The sequence below is a fragment of the Lynx rufus genome, unplaced genomic scaffold, assembly GCF_022079265.1.
Source record: "Lynx rufus isolate CCGP_SWC_20201006 ecotype Redwood Valley unplaced genomic scaffold, mLynRuf1.p SCAF_12, whole genome shotgun sequence".
Lineage (NCBI taxonomy): Eukaryota > Metazoa > Chordata > Mammalia > Carnivora > Felidae > Lynx > Lynx rufus.
The window spans coordinates 36,018,668-36,032,740 of record NW_025814826.1 but is presented as its reverse complement, the minus strand read 5'-3'; the positions used below and the strand labels follow the sequence as shown (position 1 = coordinate 36,032,740).

The window sequence follows — 14,073 nt, the reverse complement described above, 5'->3', positions numbered from 1 at the left end:
CTACTCCCTTGCAAGCTCTCTCTGTATATATTCCCACCCACAGCCTACTAAACTTACCTCTAGCCCGGCTTTAACTGTACTGTATAGTTGCTGTTTACTTATCTTTATCCTCCTATCAGACCATGAGGTTAATAGAACAGCTTCTTACATGTATATATCACAGTGGCAGACATATGAAATGAGGATAAATGACTAGGCTGCCAAAGGTAGAAAACAAAGGGACAATGAGAAATTTCTGAGAGAGAAGGAAGATACTGTATAGTCTGAAATGCTGGCAGGAAACAAGATGGGATTGTAAGTAAGTAGCTGAAAATAAGCTCAGAGCAAGGTCTGGCCTGGACATACAGATTTAATAAAGTTGGGACAGTGTGAGATCCAAAAGAGGAAGAAGCACAGGCAGAAGACCAAAGTCTGAAACCACGATTAGGCAGTGACCAAAATCAGATGAGCCAGTAGAGAGCACTGAGAAAAACAGTTCAGAAAATAAGACAGGGCTGTGAACACAGTGACTGGTGACAAAATGAGGGCAATAAGACCTTCTAGAAGTGCAGTTTCAATATCTCTAAGAGAAGACATTCTAACTGCTGTAAGCTGTGTAGGAAAGTGCTGTGTCCATATTTCTAGTACAGTGTTGTCAAATTGTACTGCATATATGTTTACAAGTCTGAGCCACTATAAATAAGCTTTTTGAAGTCGGAGACAAAGAAAGACTCAGTAATATTAGTATCATCAGAACCACGAAAAGAATCAAAAAAACATGTTAAGTAAAGCTGGAATAGGTGACCAAATGGAACACAGACACGGAATACTCTTTAAAGGAAATCTTGGGAAGCTGAATAATTGCAATGGGAAATTTAAAAGAGACTAAGAATTATTAAGCAGCAATGAAAACCTGAGTTTGTAACAGAGCTAATCAGCAGGGTTAAGTGACTTTCCCCAGCACTCAATACGAAGAAAAAGGATGGCCTATGTTGGGGCCTGGGGAGCAGACCATAAAGGAAGCTGGAAAACTGAGGTAATTACATAGTGTTATGATCATTCTTATCTAAAAGTAAAAATAAACCAAGAATCAAATCAAGAGTGTCCTGCAAACTAACCCCAGGTTTTTTCTTTTCCCTTTATAATGCACATATTTCATAAGTGAGCATTCTTAGTTTTAAAAAGTACTTTGTGGCAAATACACAAATTGTATCAATCAGATTCCAGCTTTAATTTCAAATTACTAAACAACTGAAAAATGTTACATACACATTCAAGAGTCGTATTATCAAAAAGTTGCTATTCAAATTAAGTCAAACTTCTACAAAATATATTTAACATACCCTGATGGCAAGGTTTCTGTGTTGGCATTTCCAGACTGTTGCCGTACAGGTTCCACACAGCCATCTGGCTGTCTTAATTTGGCTGCCTCAAAAGCAGAACTACTTCCAGAATTAGAGGTGGCAGGGTCTAAAGTACTTCTAGCTTCAGATCCAAATGCTGCACTAGTAGAGAGAATACATTCATTGTTTTCTGAGGAAGTCATTATTTCTTGAACTGGAGGATCTTCAACAGTAGTATTAGTGCAATTTGAAGACAAGGCGGTTTCTTCAGATACTATTACAGTATCCATAGTGGAAGCGTTATCAGTTGGTGCAGATGAGGATGATTCTCCATTAACTGAAAAGAGAAAATCAATAAGACGAACTATCAGGAAATGACAAAGCAAACAACTCACCAGTTACACTGATTCAGTACCTAACTGACGGTGAGTAATGTATCAGATACTGATGAAAATAAATAAGGCAGATTATATTTTTTCTTGCTCATATTTAGGGATGAATATATAAATAATAAAAATTTAAGAATACAGTTGACCCTTGAACAACACAGGTTTGAACTTCACAGGTCCACTTATATGTAGATTTTTTCCAATAAAAACAGTACAAACCTGTAAATGTATTTTTTCCTTCTCTGGTTTTCTTAACATTTTCTCTAGCTTACTGTACGGTAAGAAGACAGTATATAACAGATCTACAAAATATGTGTTAATTGACTATGTTACTAGTAAGGCTTCAGTCAACAATAGGCAATTAGTAGTTAAAACCTGGCGGCAGGGAGGGGGATGGAGTCCAAAGTTATACAAAATCATTCAATTGTGGGGGGGTGATGTTGGTGTTCCAATCCTCACTGTTCAAGGGTAAATTGTATACGCACACACTAATAACTTTAACTTAAGGAAAAGAAAAACCAGTATGAGGATAACATTTTTTTTTTCCAAATGATCAATTCTGAAAATCTGCACGGTTTATATAAAAAACTTTAAAAAAAATTTTTACATTTATTTATTTTTGATAGAGACAGAGCACAAGTGGGGGAGGGGCAGAGAGAGAAGGAGACACAGAATCCGAAGCAGGTTCCAGGCTCCGCGCGGACAGCACAGAGCCTGACGTGGGGCTCGAACTCACAAACTGCAAGATCATGACCTGAGCCAGAGTCGGAACTTAACCGACTGAGCCACCCAGGTGCCCCTATATATAAAAACTTTTAAAGATCCCTTTCAATCTCCTTCTCCTATGCAAATGGTAGCTACTATCAAAAATGTCAATGGGGGGAAATAGTGGCATTTAGATAGTACTACAGTGGACTGCCAGAAGATACAGAAATTCATTCTACACCTTCTAAAGAAATGACTCACTACTGGGATCCACTAATACAATTTAATGCTCATTTAAAAATTTTTTGGTTGTTTTATTAATGAGACAGAGTGCAAGTGAGGAAGGAACAGAGACAGAGGGAGACACAGATTTTGAAGCCGGCTCCAGGCTCTGAGCTGTCAGCACATAGCCCGACACGGGGCTCAAACTCACGAACTATGAGATCATGACCTGAGCTGAAGTCAGACACTTAACCAACTGAGCCACCCAGGCACCCTCTTAATGTTCATTTAAAAAATTTTTTTTTTTTATGTTTTTATTTATTTTTGAGAGCGAGCGAGTGAGCACATGCAAGCATGGGAGGGACAGAGAGACACGGAGACACAGAATTTGAAGCAGGCTCCAGGCTCTGAGCTGTCAGCACAGGGCCTGACATAGGGGTCAAACCCACAAAACATGAGATCATGACCTGAGCAAAAGTCGGATGCTTAACCGACTGAGCCACCAAGGAGCCCCTTAATGTTCATTTTAAATGTGATCAAAGCATTTCAATTATGTGTCACTATTAAAGTGAAGTCAAATTAAAACTGGAAAGAGACATAGATTATTGAGTAAAACGTATTAGAAAATTCCACATAACGTTCTAATTGAAATGGGGAAGGGAGACCTAATTAAAGGTAATGGCATCTTCAGAGGGAAGACTTAAATAGTGGAAAGTGTACTATTAAAAGGAATTGAATGGTAAGCACAAAATAATAAGAGAATGAGTCAAGTACTGTCTAAATATGAGGAAGAGAATGGCTTTGGGGAAAAAAAACACATAAAAGAAATAAAGTATTTACAGTTAGCCTGTACTAAATACTATTAGATAACACAGTGAAATGAAAAAAGAATGTGCATAGAGAGGCTAACTTCTGGTGTCTCCTATATAATGCTCACTTAAATAATTACCTCATTTAATATTTACTCTTCAATAGTGCAGAAATTAATTTCCAAAAACAAAAAAGCTTAGTTAGCAGCAGTCTTTTCAAAGCAAAAGAACACTAAATGGGAAAAGAGGAATAACTGAGATAAGATAATCCAGTCCAAGAAAAAAGTCATAAATCTTTTGCATACTAAAACACAGCACACAAAAACGAACTGTTAGGAGTAAAATGAGATATTAAAGAGCACTGTTCAGTTGTTCAAGGCAAAAACTCCTCTCCTACAATAATTCAACAGCAGGTGAGTGCTCTCAGCTCTTCTCTCCATCTGTACCACTACCTTCTGGTCCATCGTTTCTTGCTTTTACTACTATCAACAGCCTCCTAATTTTAGTCTGCTGCTTTTTCTCATGTCCAGCTACAAGCTATTCTCCAAATGACGGCTCAGAGTAATCTTTTTCACAACATATAAGATTTTTTCATTCCCCTAATTAAACACATCAGTGGATTCCCATCACCACCAGAATAAATTCCAAACTCTTTTACCACAGCCTATGACAATGACTACGTTAATCTGCTCCACAGTTATGCCTGACTTCTCACGATGGCCTTCCTTCTGTTCCCTGAATAGCAAACTCCTTCCCACTTAAGGGATGTGCACTTGCTGTTCCTGTGGCCTCCTAATATCTCATGACTGGCTTCTTATCATTTAGAGTGCATGCCCAATTATAACTTCAGAATGTACTTGAGGCAGTGCTTGAGTACCTTATTTACTGTTGTTTCCACCACACCCTAACCTGTTTTATTTCTCATGTTCTGAAATCATTTTATTTGTTTTCATTTCTTTAAGTTCAGAATGGTACAAAAACTTTGTCACTCTTGCATTTCCCAACTGTTAGAAATGCTTTGCATATGAACACAATAAATATTTGTTGAATCAATAAATTAAAGACAAATCACAGAGGAAGAAATGAACTGAACATACCTCTCCCAAAACTATGCAGATTAAAGAGCATCAGTAGAAATATTAACTATATGAAAAATTTAATAACACAATATATCTGACTTAAATTACAGAGAGGTAGCTTTGAGTTTCTACTATATACATATTCCATCCAAACACGCTGAGAATTTTTAGAAAACCAATATAAAAGACCAAAGGAAAATCTTCAATTATATAATAAGGAGGCCACATTCTAATTACAATGCAATAAAACTAGAAACAAGCAATACAAAATACAACTTATTAAAATGTTTACTGAAAGTCTGGCAGAATCTGTTAAACACTTTTTAAGGGTTATCTTATGTAATAATCTTCACAGAACTATGCTGAGACAGACACCAGCATTATCTCCACTTTACTGGTGAGGAAACTGGTAACTTTCTTTTTAAATGTTTATTTATTTTGAGAGAGAGAGAGAGAAAGAGAGAGAGAGAATGCATGCATGTGCAAGTTAGGAATGGACAGAGAGAGAGAGAGAGAGAGAGAGAGAGAGAGAGAGAAAGAGAGAGAGAATCCTAAGCAAGCTCCAAGCTGTCAGTACAGAGCCCAATGTGGGTCTCAATCTCACAAATTGTGAGACCACGACCTGAGGTGAGATCAAGAGTCAGACACTTAACTCACTAAGCCACCCAGATGCCCCAGAAAACGGATACTTTTATGTCCATAAAAATGATAGTACTCTCCCCCAATTCACAATCAATATGCTTAGAAGATAAACTAAATAATTATTGAGTTAAAGAGGAAATAATGAAATTATAGACTTTAGGGAAATTAATGGCAATGAAAACACTTGTATCAAAGGCTACTGGACAAGTATCCACGAATATAAGAAAGAATGGCAATAAATGAGCTCAGCACTCAATTCCAGAGCTGAGGGTCCATTGGGGGTGGGGGGCAATGGTAGAAGGAATTTAAAAACCAATAAAACAGATCAGAATTTCCAAACTTACTGATAAGAAATGGGATCCTGTTGGGATCTTGTTGGAAGTATAGATCTCAGTTCCCATTCTAGATTTACTGAATCTCTAGGGGAAATCTCTAAGGAAGGTTTGGGAATCTGTATTTTTAACAAATGCTTCAGATGAATTCTTACCAGTAAGATGGAGAAACCATGAAATATACCTTTCCAAGTTTTATAAAGAATATATAATATGAATAACATTAGGAATGCCACATACAACTTTGTAAGTCTGAACCATATTAACTAATCCAAGTCAAGAGAAAGAAAAATTGAAAAGGCTCATCATGGGGCACGTGGTTGGCTCAGTCAGTGGAGCATGTGACTCTTGATCTTGGGGTTGAGTTCAAACCCCACATTGGATGTAGAGATTACTTAAAAATAAAATCTTTAAAAATAAAATAAGAAAGAAAGGACTCATCAGAGTAGAAATTGAAAAGGTGATAAAAGATCATACCACTCCACCAAAGGGCACAAGGCTCACTTAGTGTTCTGAGAAAATCCTATGAAGCCTTCAATGAACAGATCACTCTCAATGTTATTTAAAGTAACAAGGAGTAAAAAGGAGTTTCTTAGTTTACTCTTGTAAGGGTAAGTTAACCCTAAAGTTGAAACTCAATAAATTCTAAGATGGTTCAATATTAGGATATTATGTTAGGAAATTGACTATGCTAACATATTAAAAGATAAAAGCCATGACTATTTTCAATACAAACCAAAAAGAATTCAATAAAACCTTGATAAAACACTTGATAAGAGGAATCAAGAAAAATAAATAGTCTAGATTATCAGAAACCCACAGTAAGCATCGTATATTAACTATAAAATATTAGAAGAATTTCTATTAAGGTCAGGAACAAATTAAAGTCAGGAACAAAACAAGGAAGATCACAACCACCACTCCAATACTGCTGATTACTTTGACGATGCATTAAGACAAGAAGTGAAAAATACTGGCAATAAAATGCTCACTCACAGAGGATAAGTTTATTTAGAACACTCGACAGGATCTCTGACCCATCTTGCAAGATGGCAGGCAAAAAAAGCCGAGAAGCCAAATACTAAGGAGAAAAAAAATCAAAGCCAAGAAGGTCAGACTAGTGCAAGGTTAAGAAGAGTAACCTCAGGGCTAAAATGCCAAAGAACAGGAAGCCCCACTGCAGCCAAAACCCTGGCCTAGGCAAAGGAATTGGCAGATATACCTGATCAGCTATGAAAGGCCATGTACAAGAGGAAGAAGTATTCAGCAGCTAAATACAGAGTTGAAAAGAAAAAGGAGAAGGTTCTTGCTACTGTCACAAAACCAGTTGGTGGTAACAGGAATGGTGGTACCCGAGTGGTTAAAATTCACAAAGTGCCTAGGTATTATCCTACTGAAGATGTTCCTGGAAAGCTATTGAGCCACGGCAAAAAACAACAACAACCCTTTCAGTCAGCATGTGAGGAAACTGCAAGCTAGCATCACTCCTGGGTTCATTTTGATCACCTTCACTGTGCTCCACAGAGGCAAGAGGGTGGTTTTCCTGAAGTGACTGAGCAGTGGCTTGCTACTTGTGATCGGACCTCTGGCCCTCCATCGACTTCCTCTGCGTAGAACACACCAGAAATCTGTCATTGCCACCTCCTCCAAAACTGGTATCAGCAGTGTGAAAATCCCAAAACATCTCACTGATGCTTACTTCAAGAAGCAGCAGCTGAGTAAACCCAGACACCAGGAAGGTGAGATCTTCAACACGGAGAAAGGGAAATATGAGATTACAGAACAGCACAGAGTTGATCAGAAAGCTGCGGACTCGCAAATGCTCCCACAAATCAAAGCTGTCCCTTAGCTTCGGGACTATATCCGTTCTGTGTTTTCTCTCACAAATGGAGTTCACCCTCACAATTTGGTGTTCTAAATTTCTTAAAAAGACCCTAATAACTGATCCATTAAAAAAAATAATAATAAAAAAAGAACACTCACAAGAATCAACTGAAAAGCTGTTAGTACCCAATTAATTTGACCAAAATGTATTAGCTCAACGACCAGATAGAAGTTCAACATCAAAATTACACTCAAGACTTATCTAAACAAAACTAAAAAACATTTTTAAGAGACATTTTAAAACACGGAATGAATCGAGAGACACATAAAATATCTCTGGATGGGAAGATTCAGCACTGCAAAAAAAAGTAATAATAATTAACTGGTAAAAATACTGGTAAGGAAGCAGAGCATGAGAAATTCTCATTATTGATGGTGGGAAAACAAAAGGGTCCAGCCACTTTGGAAGACAGTTTGAACAGTTTCTTACAAAAATAACCATACTCTTATTATATAATAAAGCAGTCCCGGTTTTCAATCCAGTTAAGTTGAAATCTTACGTCCACACAAAAACCTGCACATCAATGTTTATATCAGCTGTATTCATAATGGCAAAAATGGAAGCAACCAAGATGGGTAAGAAAATTGGGGTACATTCATTCATACAATGGAATATTATTTGACAGTATCAGAAATGAGACGTCAAGCCATAAAAAGACATGGAGGAGCCTTAAATGCATATTGCTAAGTGAAAGAAGATTCCAACTATAGAGGCCAAACTACAGAGACAGCAAAAAGATCAGTGGTTGTTAGGAGTGTGGGGTAAAGGATAAATAGATGGAGCACAGGGGATTTGGAGAGTGGTAAAACAATTCTGTAGGATACTGTAATGTTGGGTCCATGACAACATGAATTTCTTAAATCTCACAGGACCCATAAAACACAAAGAGTGAGCCTTGATGTCAACTATGGACTATAGTTAACAATAATGTATTTATACTGGTTCATTAATTCTAACAAATGTAACACAGTAATGCAAGATGTTAATAATGGGAAATTCTGAGTGGGGTAGGACGGCATATCTTTGATTAGAGATTATTACTGATACACGTCAGTGGTTCTCAACTGGACACAAATTTGCCCCCCACTTCAAAGACAGTTAGCAACATCTGGAGCTATGTTTGGTTGTCACAGCCAGGGGAAAGGGAGATGTTACTGGCATCTAGTGGGTACAGGTCAGGAATATACAATACACTGGACAGCCACCCACAACAAAGGATTATCTGGCCCACCATGTCAACAGTGTGAAGTTGAGAAACTCTGATGTGTGCATACCCAGCCACCAGGCAGAGTCCTGCAAAATAAACATCTGTCTACAGTAGCTGCAATACAAACATCTGTTAACAAATGGTATAAGGATGAGTGAAAGGACAAACTAACAAAAAAGACAAAGAGGGAAGGCAGAGAGAGAGGGAGGTCAGAATCATAGGCTCCTTGCTCGTGAAAGAATATGGAGAATTACACGTAAGCTAGTATTTGAAATGTGTAACAGGTGGGAAATTAGAAGTTTATGCAAAGCATTTTTCTTCTCTACAGATATAAGACCACGCCCACAGACTTGGTTTCTTAATGAATGTATCCAAACCCTTACTTTCAGCCATTATGACATTTAAGTTACAGGACATACCTCCCTACTTTCATGTTTAATCCTTGAGAAGTTTTCCTTGTACTTACGATATGTACATCTCAAAGCACCACACATTTGTCCTTACTATAACTGTTCAAATAAGGCAGAAAAAGGCAGAAATACTCAAGATTTGAGTATCATTTTTACTCCTTTTTAAAAGTGTGACATGAATGGGGGCACCTGGGTGGCTCAGTCGGTTAAGCATCCAACTTTGGATTTCGGCTCTGGTCATTCAGGATCTCACAGTTCGTGAGTTCGAGCCCCACATCAGGCTCTTTGCGCTGGCAGCAAAGCCTGCTTGGGATTCTCTCTCTCCTCTTTGCCCCTCCCCCAGCCTGCTCTCTCTCTCTCTCTCTCTTTCAAAGTAAATAAATAAAATTAAAAGGTGTGACACGAAGAACTGCTGGTGTATATGCATCTTAAGTTTCTTTAAAGTCAATTCACACTTGTAAGTGGGTGGCTATAAAGGGGGTAGTGTTCGAGGGAGGCTTTGATGATGGGATAGTTCTGTATCTTGATCACAGTAGCAGCTACATGAAGCAACACATGATAAAACCACACACACAGTGCAGGTACAATAGGCAAAGTGGAGATTTTGTCAACGCCAATTTCCTGATTTTTATATTGTACTGCAGTTATACACTGTATGTTCACACAGGGAGAGCTCCCTATACATTTCTTGGCAACTTTCTATTATTTCAAAATAAAAAGCTATAAACAAAAGTCTAATAAACTTGTGAAATCAGTTCTGCCTGAAACCATACAGAGCTCTGATCTATTAATAAAAGAATAATTATGTGTTAGAAAAAGTCATTTCACACTGGAAGTTACAGATAGTGGGAAGTGGAGAAGAAAACAGTATTGTTCTTAAATATCTATCACCATCCAAGGAATATGGTAGATGTTTTTTATTATCTCATTTAACCTTTGAAACAACCCTATCAGGTGGTTAACTGAGGATTATCCTCTTTTTATAAATGGAGGAGCTAAATTTTGAGAATATTAAGTTTGTCTAAGATCACAAAGTTAACACATTAAACAGTAGAGCTGGATTTGAACCTAGTCCTATTAGATGCCAGGATTGCCTCCCATTTTAGCTTTAAAAAACTATCAATATTTATAGGAACTAAACTTATCAAAGGAGCTTTTTTTTTTAATTTTAGAGAGAATGCATATTGGAGGGAGAGGTGGAGAGAGAGAGAGAGAGAGAGAGAGAGAGAGAGAGAATGAATGAATATCTTAAGCAGGCAGCCAGGCAGCATGCTCAGTGCAGAGCCCGACCAGGGGCTTGATCCCACAACCCTGGAATCATGACCTGAGTCGAAATCAAAAATTGGATGCTCAACCAACTGAGCTACCCAGGTGCCCTTCAAATGGAGCCTCCTGATCTAAAGGGAGGGAGAAAAAAAATTCCCACCAAAAAGCCTTCTTGTATTGATACTATCTCTGGTGAAATGAAATCATTTGTCTTAAACTCCTTAGCACAGGGCTATAATCCCTTGTCTGAAATCCTTGGGGTCAAGTATGTTCCAGAATCCATTAGTTTTCGAAATTTAGAAAAGTAATATGGCATGTGTAACTGTATGTTACACTAATAACTGAGCAGATTTGAGGGCTACACATTGTAATTAAACACAATACTATTTCTGTGGCAAAATGTAGAGATACTCACACTAAGCATGATAAACTGTGAATACATTTAAGTCAGTTCTAGTCACTTTGACATCAAAGGAGTTCACCAAAAAACCTTTGGTTTTAAAGATTTTAGGATTCTGAATTGTAGGTAAGGGACTAAAAATATGTAATGTGTTATAAACAGAATATGCACACTCCCATCCGTATCCCCTCTGTAACATGAAAACTGATTTTAAAACTCCATGATTAGAAAAAGGAATACCATTTTTGTACTAAGGCCTTAAAGATTATCCCAATCCTTGAAAAGTACCTGAATTCATCCTCCTACCAAGGGATGACAGATCACACTAAAGGCACTGGCAGAGTGGTTACTACCAACAGAGTAGGTTCTGGAAGCCTTTTTAAACTGGCCAATAGAATGATGACAGATTGTTTTGTCAGATGTTGCCAACAATTATCAGAGGAGGTGAAAACACAATCGCTAAGTTGGATGATGAAATATTATTTGAAGTCTATCAAAGTATAAAAGCTGAACAGTATACCTTTGAGACACTATAAAAATCACACACATCAAAGTGAACAGAGAAGCAGAAGGCAGAGAGAGCTCAGAGAGATATAACTGGATGTCAATTACAGCTTTTCTACTCCCTAGCTGTGATCTCTCTGTGTTTCCGTTCCTCTTGGGAAAAAGGGAAAGATATTGGTATTTATTTCAATTAGTTATGGTGAAAGTTCAATCAGTAAATAGATATACACTGTTTACAACATATATAGCACAAATGTTAGCTATTATGATTAGCCTAGGTTTCCTAATAGTTACTGTGAATGTCATGGGAATTACTTACAATGGAGCCTTCAATTCTAGTTCCTCATATGTTTTGTATTCACCTTGAAATTTGGGGCAAGGATAAATAAGAACGTGGGAAGTGGGGCATCTAGGTGGCTCAGTTGTTTAAGCATCCAACTTTGTCTGAGGTCATGATCTCACAGTGAGTTCAAGCCCTGCATCGGGCTCTCTGCTGTCAGCACAGAGCCCACTTTGTATCCTCTGTCTCCCTCGCTCTCTCTGCCCTTCTCCCGCTCATGCTCTCTCTCTAAAATAAATATCAAAAAGGCAAAAAACAAAAAAAACATGGGAAGTGTATTTGTTCTCAATGGAAGAGTCTATAGAGAACCCGAGAAACCATGGAGTGTAAGAGATTCTGAGATTTCTGAAAAGCCTCCGTAAGTCTTCCTCCCTTTTGCACCAGCATCTGAATATACCCAAACATTAAAACATGCAACTAACCAGTGGTCCATGGACACTTTCACCAATCTACTCAAACAGCTAAATATTTTAGGAAGAAGAGTTAACTCGCCAAATTCCATAGATTTTAAATGGAGGATGATGACAAGAATGAGACAGAATGGCGGTATAAGCCTTTCTGAAATGATCATTCATCCTTCTTATTCTTTTCATGAATCAGGACTGAACTTTACAAATAATTGGCCTTTAAAAAAAAATTAAAAAAAAAATTGGCCTTTTATCTAATTTCAGAAATGATGGAACTGGAACTACATTCTGAATGTAATGATAATCCCATATAACAAATCAATCCTGGTTATATAACAGTGTTATTTTTATTTTTCACAACTTCTTTGGAGTGTTGTTAAGGAAGTTATATTGTTTAAAATGCAAATTTTGGGGCACCCAGGCGGCTCAGTTGAGCATCTGACTTCGGCTCAGGTCACGATCTCATGGCTCGTGAGTTCAAGCCCCACGTCAGGCTCTGTGTTGGCAGCTCGGAGCCTGGAGCCTGCTTTGGATTCTGTCACCCTCAATCTCTGCCCATCCACTGCTTGTGCTCTGTCTCTCTCTCTCTCAAAAATAAATAAATGTTAAAGAAAATTAAAATATAATGCAAATTTATGAATAATTAGGATTTCCTTGAAATTTTTTGGTATGGATAATTACTTAATAACTTAAAAATTCATGACCAAAAAGCAATAGATTTAAGCTTCATTGTGAAAAACTCTGGTTCAGATAAACCACTTTTCTATGTGTTGATATGTATTTTTTGAATTTTTTTTTTTTTTTTTTTTTTTTTTTTAGAGAGAGTGAGCATACACAAGCCAGGGAGAGGGGAAATCAAGAGTCATGTCAGGCCAACTGAGCCTCCCAAGTACCTCTATGTGTTTACATTTTTAAAAAATAAATTACTGAGGTGCCTGGGTGGTTCAGTCAGTTAAGCATCCAACTTCAGCTCAGGTCATGATCTCGCGGTTTTTGTGTTTGGGCCACGCATCACGCTCTCCACTATCGGAATGGAATCTGCTTCACATCCTCTGTCCCCCTCTCTTTCTGCCCTTCCCTGGTCATTCTTTCTCTCTCTCTCTCTCTCTCAAAATAAATAAATAAACCTTAAAAAAATAAATTATTGGTCCTTTCTATAGGTACTCAGACTATTTTTAAAAATCGTAATATTTAATTTAGGATAGATATAAGTCACAGTTCCCTGAAACTCACTATTACATTTACTCTCCTAGAATTATTGAGGATGTTGCTCACACTATGCTGTTTTTTCATACAATCCATAAAAGATAGAATATCAGAAACAGTAGCTGTTTTAACTGGTATGTTCTTAATTTAGACACAGTTCCAAATAAAGTAAGGTGATGTTTCCTTTTCTGCTTTGCTAATAACTCTGAAACAAATGTTCCTACTACAAAGCAGATCAGAAATCAGAAAATAAATGCATTTGCCTCACTAATGTCACTCTTGTTATATGTATTTCTCTTCTCTTCATTTTCCAGCCACCTTAAATTAATGACCAAAGAGTTCTACTTATTGTGACCACTCAGGATCTTTAAGTCCATCTTAAAAAAAAAAAAAAAAAAGGCATTAATAAACAAATTAAAATTTAAAAATCCATTCAGATTCATGGGCCAACATGGTAGAGAAGTAGGGGGATCCATATTTCCCGCGTCTGTCAAACAAAGAAGTGCTGAAGCCAAAGGACTTTAAGCCTCAAGAGTCTGGGAGGAAAAGAGGCTGAAATCTACCAGGAAGAAAATGGGGCAACTTGAGAAAGGACAGGTGGGTGATTGTGAACTGGGGGAAATAAAACCCGCAGAGTAGGCACGGAGGGGAGAGATCCCCTTCTGTTGAGAGACGAAGGGAAGAGAAAGCATGGCTGGGGAAGTGTAGGACTGTATCTGGACAAGAGATACAGTCTCTTGTCCCAGGACTGGGACTGAGAGGGATCCTATCTCTAACTGTGGGGCTTTCTTCAGACTGGGGCCATCTCCCTGTTCACGCACCTGGGGAGGAGGGGAGCCAGCCCCGGGTTCGGTGGTAGATCAGGGGCACAGTCCGCAGGAGAAAGTGGACCCCTCCCTGGAGGGCTGTGCGATAGAACAAAGCCTGCCTGCGTCCTCCACCCCCTGG

The 14,073-nt window shown here is 38.0% G+C and overlaps 1 protein-coding gene and 1 pseudogene across 8 annotated transcripts in view; one reads left to right on the top strand and one right to left on the bottom strand.

The window, feature by feature from the left end:
- Nucleotides 1-14,073, bottom strand: part of WWP1 (WW domain containing E3 ubiquitin protein ligase 1) — a 129,713-nt gene that overhangs the window by 47,510 nt on the left and 68,130 nt on the right. For all 8 annotated transcript variants that reach the window (XM_047074100.1, XM_047074097.1, XM_047074101.1 and 5 more), the window contains one exon: nucleotides 1,323-1,659. In XM_047074100.1, the coding sequence (XP_046930056.1) occupies nucleotides 1,323-1,659 (337 nt within the window). The remainder of the gene's footprint in view (nucleotides 1-1,322; nucleotides 1,660-14,073) is intronic.
- Nucleotides 3,289-7,418, top strand: LOC124507931 (60S ribosomal protein L6-like; annotated as a pseudogene).